Genomic DNA, 12,955 nt, shown 5'->3' on the forward strand with positions numbered 1-12,955 from the left:
GTTTGCTGAAGGGAGAAGGGAAGCAAGAGGATAAGCTGCTAAGGATGAATTGACAAAGCAGCGTGCAGACAAAGGGCCTTGTTCTGGTGCTGCACAGACAGGGCTCAGCCTAATGGCACCAGTGAGACTGACAGTAGACTTTGGCCTGTTGCCCATGGGTGTTTGAGAGCTAACTGGATTTTTTGATTACTTGGGGCAACTGTTTGGCTGCATTATCAGTTTCTTATCTTATTAGTTAAAAAAGAGTTCTTCAGAAAGTGTTTAACTACTCTGTTCCAGTTAGTGTGAACTCAGCTTCTAAACATGCAAATGTCTGTACTGCGCCCTGATGCTGACAGGCGCCGTGCTGATACCTTCCATCAGCATAAGGGATCAGGCAAATTTATTCCAGTTTCCAGGGGACAGCAGCAAAACTACCCTGCAGTCATCTTTGTAATCTGAGAGTCCCATGGCTGCTCCACCTTCCAGAGGAGCTCAGGCAAGGGGTGTGGATGTTGCATTCAGCAGAGAGCAGAACTGGGCTCAGCAACTTGCTCCCAGCACACATGCCTCGCACTTGCTCCTTCATTTCTACCTTTGTAGTGCAAGAGCAGTGGGTTTTCTGTAATTAGAGTCCGAACTTCCCCAAAACAGTGTTTACTTGGTGTTTTCCAAACAGGCAAAGTAACTGTTGACAAAGAAAAATATAGCTAAGCTGGGAAGGAAAGGGAGAAGCATGCTAATGGAGGTGACTTGTGGTGCTGGGCAGGAGGGGACTAAGCTTTGCTAGTCCACAGAGATGATAAATGAAGAGCAAAGCAGTTGGAGAGAGGAGAGTTTTTCAGCTGAGTCAGTGAGAATGAGAGGACTGGCTTTGTATTTGGTCACCTGCCAAACCAGAACAGAGATAGAAGAAAGTTACTTCCAAGACAAGGCATTTCAGGTATGAGGTATAGTAAGAAAAGTAGTCAGGGAGGACTTCTGGTAATCTTTTTGAGGATTTTGCTTTTTCTGCTGTGTTTCATAGACATTTGTTTTCATTTAATGGAGGGCACTGTATGGAAAGAGGATTTGAGAGTGGTTTTGCCCTTGCACGACGTTGGGACCTCAAGTGGTTTTTGTAAGTCTGAAGGTCTGTTTTCTGACTGACAGCAGAGGAACGGAGGTAATCTTTCATTGTTCTGTAGTTAAGGTTATTTGCAGATACTATCTAGTAAGGGACTTTTGTTGTGCTTACTACTAAGCATTTATAATTCAGATACATTTTTATTGCAGAGTAATAGGAGAAATTCCACCAATTGGAGTGGTTATTTTTTACCTTAAATAAACAGTGTTGCCAAAACTTTGGAGCAGGTCATATAACTTTAGGTATGATGCACAACCCCCCTGAATGGCTTAGTAATGTGAAAATTACCTTGTTATAGATTTTTCTTACTACTTATGTATTATGGAAGGATCTGGTAGTTGCATCATATTCAGGAATAAGCATGGCAGCAACATGTCAAGAAACTTTCCAAAGTGAGTTCTTAGGACATCTGTAGAGAATGAGAAAGACAGAGAAACATGTGAATAGAGCAGAAGGGTGGGCTGCTTCCAGTGGAAATAAGAATTGCTTTGAACAAGACGTTCTTCACAATAACTTGTTCAGAAGCTTCATCAGGTAGTGAATAATTGTTCTTGTCATAAATGGTTACATATCCAGCAAATGACTGTTCATCATTGTCTACTTCTGCTCTGTTTTCCACACGCAAATCACCACCGGTGTCTTGGCTCAGTGCATATGCTTCTTATGCACTGTATCCAGCCCTATATTTTTGCTGGATTTCGGATAAGCTTGTGAACATGAGCAAAATAAAGCTACTGCCGCTGAATATTCATCAATTCTGCCTTGTACAAACCTCCTTTTATCATCAAGCAAGTTGGTTACTTTGGATATCTAAAGGTATCTTAAAATGGAGTATGTTCTTCTCAGATGGCCAGCATTGAGCATGAGGTAGCAATTGATTTATTTTATTTTATCTATAATTTTATTTGGGGATATTTCAAACCCAATCCTTCCTTCAGCCTCTAAGCGCTGTGCTAGCACAGCCTCAGGTCACTGCACGTGTGTCAGCATGTCAAAGCATCTCTTCCGTACAAGTGACCGTGCCCTTGTGGGAGAACTCCTAGAGTGGCAGATCCTTGCACGTGGCAGCATTCACAAGAGGGATTGTTATCATGACAGGTCTTTATAGCTGTCTATGGCTAATGCTTGGATTTCAGTCCTCTGAGGGTCTCTCTGTTTGTATGAGATGTTGCTATTTATGTTCTTTTTCTATTAGCAGCTAAAACTGCACGATTCAAACCACAGAAAATTCCCAATTGGTACTTTGAGTTTCAGTGCATGAGAAGCATGGAGAGTTTTAGTTTAGTAAAGTATATCTTTATTTACAGAACATCTTTACAAAAATAATTTCAATAAAATTATTACAAAGTCAATTTACAATATAATACAGCTGTGTTTTCTCCAAATGTAACATCAGATTATGATGGGGAATATTACTTTTATATGTTAGGTCAATCCATGGCATAAATAATGCTTTAAACAAGGAGCTAGTTTTGTTATAGTCTACAAATTGCTAACAACGATTAATAAACAGCACATTTCTTGGCTTATGTGGTTCCTCTGTACAATTCACATTAGCACTATGAAAACCAATGACTGGAGGAACCTGGCAGATGCGCAGCCTTACGTCTGTTCTGCAAAGACTGGTCAGCCGGAGAAGTTTGCTTCAGCAGGGATACCAGGAGCGCTGTTCAGCTCCGCGATGCCCACAGCGCCATTCACTTTGATGCATCAGAAAACATGTGCTAGAGAGACAGCGGCCATCTGACCTCAGGAACAGGTTTTCCAAAATCATGCCTTGATGTGTGGAGTTGTGTGTGGGGGGGGTTATTATTTTTCTCAGTGTTTTGCCAAAACAGCAGGCAGAGATCAAATCCTGTTTCCATAGTATCTCATTTTATAAACTTGCAACACTAATTTTCCTTGGGAATTCAAGAGACATGGGCTGCTACAGCTTTGTTTACTCGTATGTGTTGGTATTCAGTCTTCGTGAAATACGTTCTCTACTTTAGAAACTGTCTTGCCAGAATTTAAGAAATGTACTGGGCTCCCCCGTACAGCAAAACTTCTGTGACTCCCCACCCGATGATGTTGCCCCTGGTACTGCATGCATCTTCTTCACTCTGTGCTGCTATCTCTTTGGCACTGAGCACTCTGTCCCACATGTTAAAGCCAGTTAATTTTCCAGAGAAGGCTAAAGCTTCATCAAATCCACCTCCAACACAGCACCCATTCTTTTCTTGACCAATCTGCAAAATCCCTCCATCTGGAATGGTGTGAGCATTGGCAATGTCCAAGGCACTGGCTGCAAGCTCTCCCTTCACCCACAGGGATGCAGATCCGTTCTCCGAGCTCCAGGAGCTGCAGAGATGGATCCACTTCCCAGGAACAACAATGCTTTTGACAGCTAACTTGTGTTGATCACCACCAACAACAAGCACCGCAGACTCCCGGCTGAGATAAAGCTGGATTTCATATGGATTTAACTTGGTTCCGTAGGAGAAGACAATAGTTTTGTCCAAAGCCTCGGTCACCTTGATCCAGATACAAGCAGTAAAGGAGTGAAGGTTCATTCCAGCAGTTGAGTGAACGCTCCCAAATATCTTTTTTGAACGCATGGGAAATAGAACCGCCGTTTCACACCCTGAAAAAGTTACAAAGATTGTTAGGTAAATAAAACCTAGTCTCTTTGTACATGCACAGTTAGGACCCTTGACATATGCTTGCTTCTGGGCTTCTCAAAGGGAGCCGAGAGCTCAGCTCATCCAGTGGGATGTAGGAACCCACCTATGGGGTGCTGTGAAGAAGCTTCCAGATCTGATGGATGAATTTGCTGAACCCTATGGCAAAGGGGCTAAGGGCTAGTCAGGCTGCAGGAACAAGGCTTGGCTCTTCTTGCACTGCAAATGTGTTGTATTCTATAGTCCTGTGCTATGCAAAATGATGTTTAGGTTTAATGCTGCCTGTCCTCCCTGGTGCTTGCCATGGGAAATTGGGCTTCCCTGAGGGTCTGTGTGGGGCAGATGTCTTCTGTTCTGACATGCCTCCTGGGAGAGCTTCTCTTTTGCTGGGTTACCTAGAGAAATTAGTACTTTGTGTTGGGTAATTACATTGGGTAGTCCTCTCTGTTTCATTTAGGTCTTGTTTTAGCCTTGTGTCCTTTCTCAGTATGAAGTGATGAAAACGGTAATGTTATGATGGGAATGGGTTCAGTGATCTATCAAATGGCAGGTTTAGATACTGTGCCATTCCTGGGATAGCAGTGTGAGGCTGCTGCTGTGGCAGGAGAAACAGAGCTGCTGGGTAGCTGTCATGAGCAGTTAGGCAGTGTCCCACAGTTGTCTCATGGAGAACTGACCGGCAGAGGAGAAGGGGACAGGGGCTACTGCGAAGCAGGCACAGGGAGTGTTGACAGAAGCATGCTGGGATGTGTGTGTTCGTTATCATGACTTCCTTTTCCAACTCTGCCTTCAGGGCTGTTGGTCGGTAACTTTCATGTGCACTGGTAAAGCATGGGAAATGTGTAAAAGACTGATATTTTTTAAATGGTTCATCTCTCATCTGCAATTAATCAATATGTTGATATATAGAAACTAGTTAAAATCACTAACAAAACTTAATGAAACTTGGAAAAGTAACTGATGATCGCTAGACCCAAGCCATTTTTGGTATTCTCTGTACTGTTCCCTAGTTGTATATAACTTAATATTCTAGGTGGTACAGGGGAAAAGGCAGCCCCCTTCTACAATTAAGCTGGTTCACTTCCTGTTCAAACAAGTTAGAGGATCTAAAATGTCTAAACCGTGTGTGGAAATTTCTGCTTCAGTGCATGAAGGACTCTTTGTGTCCTCCAGGATTGTGCTGCTGTGTTATTTCATAGACTGCTTCCCTTCAACTTTGAGCGGATTTTACATTTCTTCTTTGGCTTTTTTGAGGAGGGGCAGGGGCAGCCAACAACTGTTGGGATACTCCTTAAAATGCTACTTAGGAACACTATTGTGAAAAAGCTTTTAATTAGCAAGCTTTCAGGCTTTATTATCAAGGCCTAAACAAAATTAAAACCAGCCTCACTGAAGAACAAAAAGTGTGATTAGGAAGTCCCTGAAGAGTATGGCTGGCAGTAATTCAAGATGTGAGAAATTGAAGTCAGTTGCTAAAAATTCCCTTGAAAAAAAATTTCCAGAGACACGCTCTGGAAGTACTTTAAAATGTATCCCTTAAATTAAAAATAAGAATATTTGTATAAAAAGTCATGTAGGAACCAGTGGAAAGAATCTGGATTTCTACTGGTGAGACTGAGATCCTTAACGCTGATCAAGTTTGTTACTCTCATCTAGTGCAGAGTAGCTGACTGCAAGGCTGGCCGTGTTACAGGAGGGAGATAAAGAATGAGCTCATGCTTTCTGGAAGGCAAGATGCGTGTGTTTGAGAAAAAAGGGATATGCTGTAAGATCTACTCCTGTTACACAAAGATTACTGAAGTGTTATGACAAATAAAGGAGTAAAAGCAATTTACTTATAAAGCTGAATCCATGCCCTGCATGAAAGGATAGATTCACATTAGGTTGTAAAATGCTTTGGTGTAAACTACTGTTGTGTTTGTATTGCAATAGGTTTGTGTAAGTTGTTGCCTTTGCTTTAGCAATTATGAGAAGCACTCCTTGCTTACTTGAGTAAGAGCTCAGCGCTGGTGGTACTGCTAAGGGTTGCTGGCAAGGCTGGTGTAACTGCACCCCTAATTTCCTATTCACACACCCCTGCAGGATTCTGCAAGTGCAGATTTCTGTGGGGTTTTTAAGCTGCAGTAACTTACATTTATGGAAAAAAATGGTCATTAAAGACATGTCAACATTTAGATGACATGTGGTGATAGCTACCTGGTAGGCAGAGTTGTATTCAAAGTAGTTATGTTGTGCATGTAGCAATTTTGCACCCCCACTTGAAATAGATGGGGGTATGATTTCCCTTCCCCAAGTTGCTGTAGCTGCTTTTTGGGTGTTATATTAAAGTGCACAGAAAAAAAATTTACATAAAATTTGGTACATGAACTCAGCTTTCTATGACCACCTCACTTGCTGACCAATGCAAACATTTTGGAAGGGCGGAAAAAGACCCAAAACCCAAAACACCACCACCACAGTGTTACTAATTTTTCCATGCTTGAGGAAATATTCTGTGCTGACAGTTGCATGCAGTGAATGTGCCCTCCCTGCTGCAGAAAGCATGCTTAGCTGGTTGACATCAGCAGTGTGTCCTTGGATTTAGATCTGCTCTTGGGCACTTGAAGTTGGTGAGACAATGTTTAGTTTAGGAAGAGGAAGGACACATGCATGAAGACAACAGGAGAGCTCAGTGGCTAGTACATAGGCATAGGAGTTACCAGCTGGGAAGGTAAAAGGTAAGCAAACATAAATTGTACGTTTGCAATATGTTTGCTGCTCTCTGGCTTTCATTTTGATGTGGGAGAGCCTGCAGGAGGTGGGATCCTAGCTGCATTTGCCCTCTGTAAATGACTTTGAACACTTCTTTGATCCCACGCTGAAAAGTTTGGTGCCTGTTTTTTGAGATCAGTTAATGGGTTCCCTCCCTGTATGTACAGACTGCTCAAAGCTGCTTTGGATTTAGATTCATAAGATTGCTTTGGAGTTGCATGCAGAGGAAGGTGCTTAAGAGGGGTGTTTATAGGATGTCTGTTTGGACAGGCCCAAGGGAGCTCTCTGGTAAAGCATAGTGCACGTGGACTTACCTGCTGGCAGTAAGTGCTGAGCTGCCCATTTCTGCGATGCCTTCAGTTCAGCTCTGGTTTGCTGTAGCTCTTTCCACAGAGAGTTCAAAATGAGATTGTCTCCTCTGGTGGGACTGAATTTGTCCTGCTGAAAAGCTGTCTCCTGAGCCTCTGCCTCAGACCTCCTTAGCCAAGTGCTCTCCAGGCGGCTGAGCCTGCTGGACATGTTGTGGCTCAGCAGCAGAACATGCTCAAGAAGCTTTCCTTGCTCAGACTCATGAAGCCGCTTGGCTTCTTCAGCTTGGTCACTGTTCCTCACAAGCACCTGCTCTACCTGTGACACGATGTGGGAGGTGACTTTTTCAACTGCAGCAGTGAAGGTGCCTGCGAGGTTGGTGGTGAGCTGGCTCAGCTCTGCTTTCAGGGTCTGCAGGTCCACCTTCAGGACCTCGTCCATTGCCTGCAGCATCATGTTCTCTTTCATCTGCGAGTTCTCAAGCATGATGAAGAGCTTGTCCCATTTAGTGTGCTCTCGCTGGCAGTCGCATGAAACAGCTGGAATGGAAGATACAGATGTTGCTATTCCTTTGTTACTTACATTTTTAAACAGAAGTATTTGACAAAATCTTGCTCTGTGCAAGGCTTAAGTGCTCCAGACTGTCACTGTGTTTCCCTCTATTATCAAAACAAACAAGTAAAATAATGTGTACAATAGCAATTCTAAAACTGTCATCATCAGTCTTTTGCAGGAAGACTGAAAAATAAAGAGTATAAAATAAATTCCAAGGCACACCATCCAAGTGCTTTAGCACTTGCTGTCCGTAATAATCTACTGGTGCAAGCACATGCTTCTTTGTCTGGAAAAAAGATACTGTTTGTAATAACTGCTTCAAGAGACAAGCAACAAGGAATGCAATTCTGCACTTAACACAAATTTAGTTTAAATCTACTTACTTTCCTCTGTACCAAGACCTGGACCTTCAATTTCATTATCCAGATTCACGTACATGAGATCATAGTCATCATCTTCATCCAGAACAGAAACAGAAGCCCTGAAAACACAGAACAGTGTAAGCAGCAAAAGTATTTCTTGGGGCAGCATTCTCTAGCTGCTTCCTGAAAACAGCTGGGCTGTCTGGAGCTCAAGTCTAAGTCAGACTTCAGCAGAGACAAGACCGCGAGTGAGATGCAGTGAGCCCCTAATAAATGCTCGGAGTGCCTCGGCTTGAATGAATGAGCAATGCTAGTGCCAGTGTTGTAATAAGAGCACTTCTGACTGTTGGTTTTGGCCGGGAGGAGAAGGGGGCGTGCAGCTTGCTCAATTCCAGCCTTCCAGGTTTGCACTGGGGGGAGATGTACTGACTCGTGGAGGGGAAGAAATGGGGAAAGCTGCTCTTGCGAGCTGCCGCTTCCCCTCCCAGAGCAGATTGCTGTAACGTGCAGCAATGCGAGGGTGAGAGCGGGGGAAGAAAATCACTTGGAGTTCACTGCCTACAAGCACAGACTGCATCAGTTATGTTATTTTTGTGTTGTTTCTGGGAAGGGAAGTGTTCTCTGCAAACTCATTTTGTAGTTGGTATGTGCCAGGGCTCTGGAGGGGATTGGTAGAAAAATATATATACCTGGAGTTGGTTTGGATACACTTGTATAGTTTAACCTAAATATTGTAGCTTTTTTTGGTAGTGATACGTAAAACCTTCTATTATATGCAAACAGCTTACTGCTTTAAGCAATAAAGGAGAACTTGTAAAGACAGCTTGTTAAAAGTTTTGCCTTTCTAGCCCTAATTACCAGTAACAACATCATAACTATGTGGATAATATGTTACTGCTAGTATCCTGTTTCAAGAGCACATAGATTAGCAGCTGCATGATTAGAGCCTTTCTGTTAACTTTGAAAGAACAAAACAAGGTACTTTTGGATTAGACATTAATCTAGTGCCAAGTATTATTGTTATTGGTGTTAATCTGTTTTAAATTCTGGAAAGTTTATCAGTTCAATGGGCCATTAATTATTTCAGAGATGTATTGCTTAAGTGAGATTAGGGGTAATGTGGTGCAAGTTATATAAAGACTATGAAATATTCAGAGAATACTACCAAATCCCCACATAATTGTATGCAACTCGTAATCCGTGTTCCCTTTCCATGTGAGACTCTGGTTTAGCCCCTTATTATTGCATGGGAGTGTGTAAAGAGAGCCCAGCGTTTCTGTTCTTTCTCATTCTGTTTCTGACACCTGGGCCACAAGCGGGAGGTGCAGCTGCACACGGCAGCAGAGGCAGCGTGCGTGGCCTCAGCCATCGCCCTTTCTGCGGTGGGGACCAGGAGGGGCTTTGCAGGTGTCACCTTTTCCCGAGGAGGCAGGTAGGGCTGGAGCTGCCTGCCCTGGGGGTGCAGAAGGCTGCTGTGCTGCTGCACCAGATGCCTCCCAGCACCCAGCCTTGGGGTGCAAACCTCTGAGCTACCTGTGTGCTGGGCTGCTGGCCACGGGACTGTGCTGTTCCTGTGGGCCAAGCTGTCTCACCGTTTCACCCTGTGGGTATACGGTGTTCCAACTGCTCTCTTGCAAATGCAAATAATATATTTGTTCAACATTACTATTTATTAGAAACCTCAAAAGTTTGGTGAAGTAGAAGTGAACGTTTTTGGGGAGATACGTGCCTAACTTGATTCATTCCAGGGAAAAAAAATAAGTCTTGGTGCACGAACTTTTATCTTTGAATACTCAGTTTCTAGTGAATGTCAAAACGCTGCTGTATATAGCTTCGAGAGCTCCTTGTTGGTTGCAGTGTTGTTGTGGTTTAACCCCAGCTGACAACTAAGTACAAAATTATATCTGTCCTAAGCCGAAACCAGGACAAGTGTGCTACCAGGCTCATTGTTTTTTACAAGCCCTCTGCACTGCTGGGTTGGGCAGAGCAGAGACTGAGCACAAGGGAACTTCTGCAATTTGCGTGTGCGGGGAATGTGGCCAAAGTGTGCCTGGGGCACAGTCCTGGGGCAGCTGGGTGGGCTGGCACCATCGCAGCACACTGAGGTGCTTCCTCTTGCTGTCCATGCCTCCTGCCTCCTCCCTGCCTGGCTTGCAGCCAAGGGTGCAAAGCCATCGAGTGTCCCCAGCTGTACGTTACTTTCTGCCTGAGTTGCATAATTCCCAGTGTGTGGTCTGCTTGGAAAGTCTGAGAAAATCTAATCTGGAAAGTATTGGGGGTAAGGGTGGTAGGGGAAGGAAGAGGGAAAGAAGGTAATTGAGGAGTTGAGTATAATGTTTTTTCCATTCTCAGACAACAAACATACTTTTCAGGCTCTTAGTTTAGACTGAGACAGATGAAGCAAGATGGAAAAAAGTGAATTACTTGGGAACGGGCACAATAATCGCCTCTGCCTGCCTGAGCTCTAAGAATCAGAAGGTGCTGCATGTGCGTAAATCCCTTAGAAACTGAAAAGGTGTGACTAACAAATGGCAAGAGGTTATTCAATTAAAAGCAGTTCCATGATAGTGAGTTCACTTGAATATCACTCCAAAGTGATGGGGTTGCTTCTAAATTGCCTTTGATTTTCATTTATCTTGGTTAATGAATATAAAGCTGGCAATGTTTGCTGTAGGGAACTGCCCAATTTGCATTTGTACAAAGTATTTTTATGCAGAGAAGTTTCATGGCTGTTATCCATCATGTTGTGTCAAGTCAAATTGCATCACTCCTCTAGTACATCCGATACTTAAAATGCTTGTTTTCTCAGATTGCATAATTAGTCTTACTTTCTAGATACCTGTGACAGGAATCCTGGTTTAGGCAATAGCGTGTCTCAGATTAGTGGCTGTCTTTTGTTGTTTAAAGCTGTTAGTTTTTGTTAATCTCTGCTGAATTCCTTCCCTCTGCACTTCTACAGCTGAGATGATTTTGCCCATCCAGGAGCATGGGAATTTCTTCTTTTGCAATTGTTACCATTGCTGAAATTCAACTGGAGCTTAAGGGCTCTGTTCCATGTGGGCAGAAATCTTCCAGTGGAAGCTAAATGTGTGCAAGTGCAAAGAAAGGACTTATTTCTGTAAGCACTAAATTATCCTGAGAAGAAAGTAATTTTTAGTGTATTCGGTTACAAAATTTTTCAATTTCAAACTCTTAATTTAAGTCTAGAAAAGTTCAGGTAAATGCATCCTCCCACAATTTTGGTCCTAACTTTGGGTGAATTGGTGCTTTGTATGAATCCCATGATATGTTAGTGACACTTGTAAAAGTGGTGGCACTTTTTATACATATTCACTTGTAACATCAGGAAGAGATTTGCACAAAGAATGTGGCTAGAAAATGGTCAGAACAGAAGAGCTTGCTAATCTGTTTAGGGTAATTAATCAGCAATTGTATTCCCTTTGCAACTGGCCTTTCTGCTTTGTCTAATAGCAAAGAACAAGACAGAAATTCACTGTGTCCATGGGACTAGAGGTGGGCTCTGAACCTTGCCTTTAGCACTGCAGCAGCTGTACAGAGGGCTCAGAGCTGCCTTCAAGAAGCCAATGGTTCTTCAAGCAGAGTAAATGGTTCAGGATAAGGTTGCAGAAGTGTGGCTGGATGAATAGTGTGGAGGTGCTCTCTGAATCATAAAGACCCCTTAGGGATCGTTACAAGCTGGTCGACTAAAAGTTGTCTGAACGTGCAATGAATTATATCTTAGTTATTTGGCTCAGAGGTGATGTTGCAAAACCTGACAATATCTTGGGGTACGTTTTCATATCTGGCAAGAGCACGATGTGGTCCAGTCTGAACCATATATCCTTTTCCTACCATCCATGAAGTGACCTGCTTATCTTCCAAAATTACAAGGCTCATATTTAAATGGGAGAAAAAGCAGCAGGCCAGAGAGCTAGTTCCTATTGGAAACCAAATCCAAAGAGACCTTAAGGACTTTCGGGGGTTTACAAAAAAGAGCTGTGCTACATTGCAATAGGCAGATGTTTTCCATATGTTGTTCAAGTAAAACTTAAATATATTGAGGCAGGCATGTACAGCGATGTGAAGTTATATATTTTGGTATGAGCCTGGGTTTCAAATTGAATTTTGCACAGACATCTTAAGAAAATGTGTGAGAGAGTGTTTTGTATATCTTTGTCTGTCTGCAGTTGACTCTTTCTGGCTCCTTTCTATTCCTGGAAGTGGCATCCTTAACTATTTATGTTCAAATTTACTGTCATGCATATTTAGTTCTCTTAATAACCAACTATTCTTTCCATATGCTGCTTATTTAATTTGAAAGTCTGAATCTCAACAAAAGAGAAATATAGCTTTTACATGCTTTCTAGCTGCCATTTTTTTTTTCTTTTTGGTTAATTTAACTCACGCTTGGATTGGTCTAGGATTCCACCGAGCATCATCCAAATCTGAAAGCTCATTAAGAAGCCTTGTACTTGAGAATGAACTATAATTAATGGGATTTTTTTTTTTTTTACATCTACATTGTTATACTTGCCATGATTCATTCTTTTTAGGTTGTTTATTGGGCTTCTTGGCCCAGTATATATTTTTCTACAGTGTGTTTTAGGCCTCCCAGGTTTTGTACTGATGACTCTTCAAAACTGGTGTCTCCAGGTGTGTGCTGGTTTTCTAGGGCTCTCTCCAGCTGCAGGGTATTGCCCAGCAGTCAGTCACCAGTCTCTTATTTGCTCTGTTCTCAGGGAACTCGATGCTGCTGCGTGTCCTGCCTGCTCTGTATGAGAAGCAACCGCAGCTGATAAACCTCCATCTGAGGGAGCTGGTGGCACTAATGGCTCAGCTGGATCAAGCCGAACAGCACCATCTTCTCAGGCTCCTCCAGACTGTGGCTAGGAGAAAAGAACTTGGGGTAAAACAGTGTTTGGAATATCCTACTGTTAAATGCTGCACCTCCTTTTGGAGGAGTTTGTTTCAGATGATTTGGCTAAGCCTGTCCTTGAACAGTGAGGGGTCCAGTAACATGCATGACAGTGCTTTCCTATGTTATTTCCCCCTGAATTCTTTAATTCCATTCCAAATTCTCCATACATAAGATGAACCATAAAGAGAACATATCAATGACTCTGCTGGACCAGAAAGTTTTGTTAAACTGGAAATGTTTTTAACCTTTTTGGCTTTTCCTGTCAGCTGAGTATGAGTTCCTGTAACTATGTTAC

The 12,955-nt window shown here is 42.8% G+C and overlaps 2 protein-coding genes across 3 annotated transcripts in view; one reads left to right on the forward strand and one right to left on the reverse strand.

Moving 5' to 3' along the window:
* VEPH1 (ventricular zone expressed PH domain containing 1) overlaps positions 1-12,955 on the forward strand; it is a 98,225-nt gene that overhangs the window by 25,996 nt on the left and 59,274 nt on the right. For both annotated transcript variants that reach the window (XM_040613523.1, XM_040613522.1), the window contains one exon: positions 12,482-12,648. In XM_040613523.1, coding sequence (XP_040469457.1) covers positions 12,482-12,648 — 167 coding nt within the window. The remainder of the gene's footprint in view (positions 1-12,481; positions 12,649-12,955) is intronic.
* Positions 2,434-8,073, reverse strand: PTX3 (pentraxin 3). The gene is made up of 3 exons (XM_040613524.1): positions 7,764-8,073; positions 6,831-7,364; positions 2,434-3,728 (listed from the first exon to the last, which is right to left on the reverse strand). The coding sequence occupies exons 1-3, from the start codon at positions 7,909-7,911 to the stop codon at positions 3,115-3,117; spliced, it is 1,296 nt and encodes a 431-aa protein (XP_040469458.1). The 5' UTR covers positions 7,912-8,073; the 3' UTR covers positions 2,434-3,114.

The sequence above is a fragment of the Falco naumanni genome, chromosome 13, assembly GCF_017639655.2.
Source record: "Falco naumanni isolate bFalNau1 chromosome 13, bFalNau1.pat, whole genome shotgun sequence".
Classification (NCBI taxonomy): Eukaryota; Metazoa; Chordata; class Aves; order Falconiformes; family Falconidae; genus Falco; species Falco naumanni.

Excerpts from the sequence above, each read along its gene's own strand:
- PTX3 (XM_040613524.1), bottom strand. The coding sequence starts at position 7,911 with ATGCTGCCCCAAGAAATACTTTTGCTGCTTACACTGTTCTGTGTTTTC. Across the intron at positions 7,365-7,763 it reads AGGTCTTGGTACAGAGGAAA|CTGTTTCATGCGACTGCCAG; the intron begins GTAAGTAGATTT and ends CTTCCATTCCAG. Across the intron at positions 3,729-6,830 it reads TCAGCACTTACTGCCAGCAG|GGTGTGAAACGGCGGTTCTA; the intron begins GTAAGTCCACGT and ends TAACTTTTTCAG.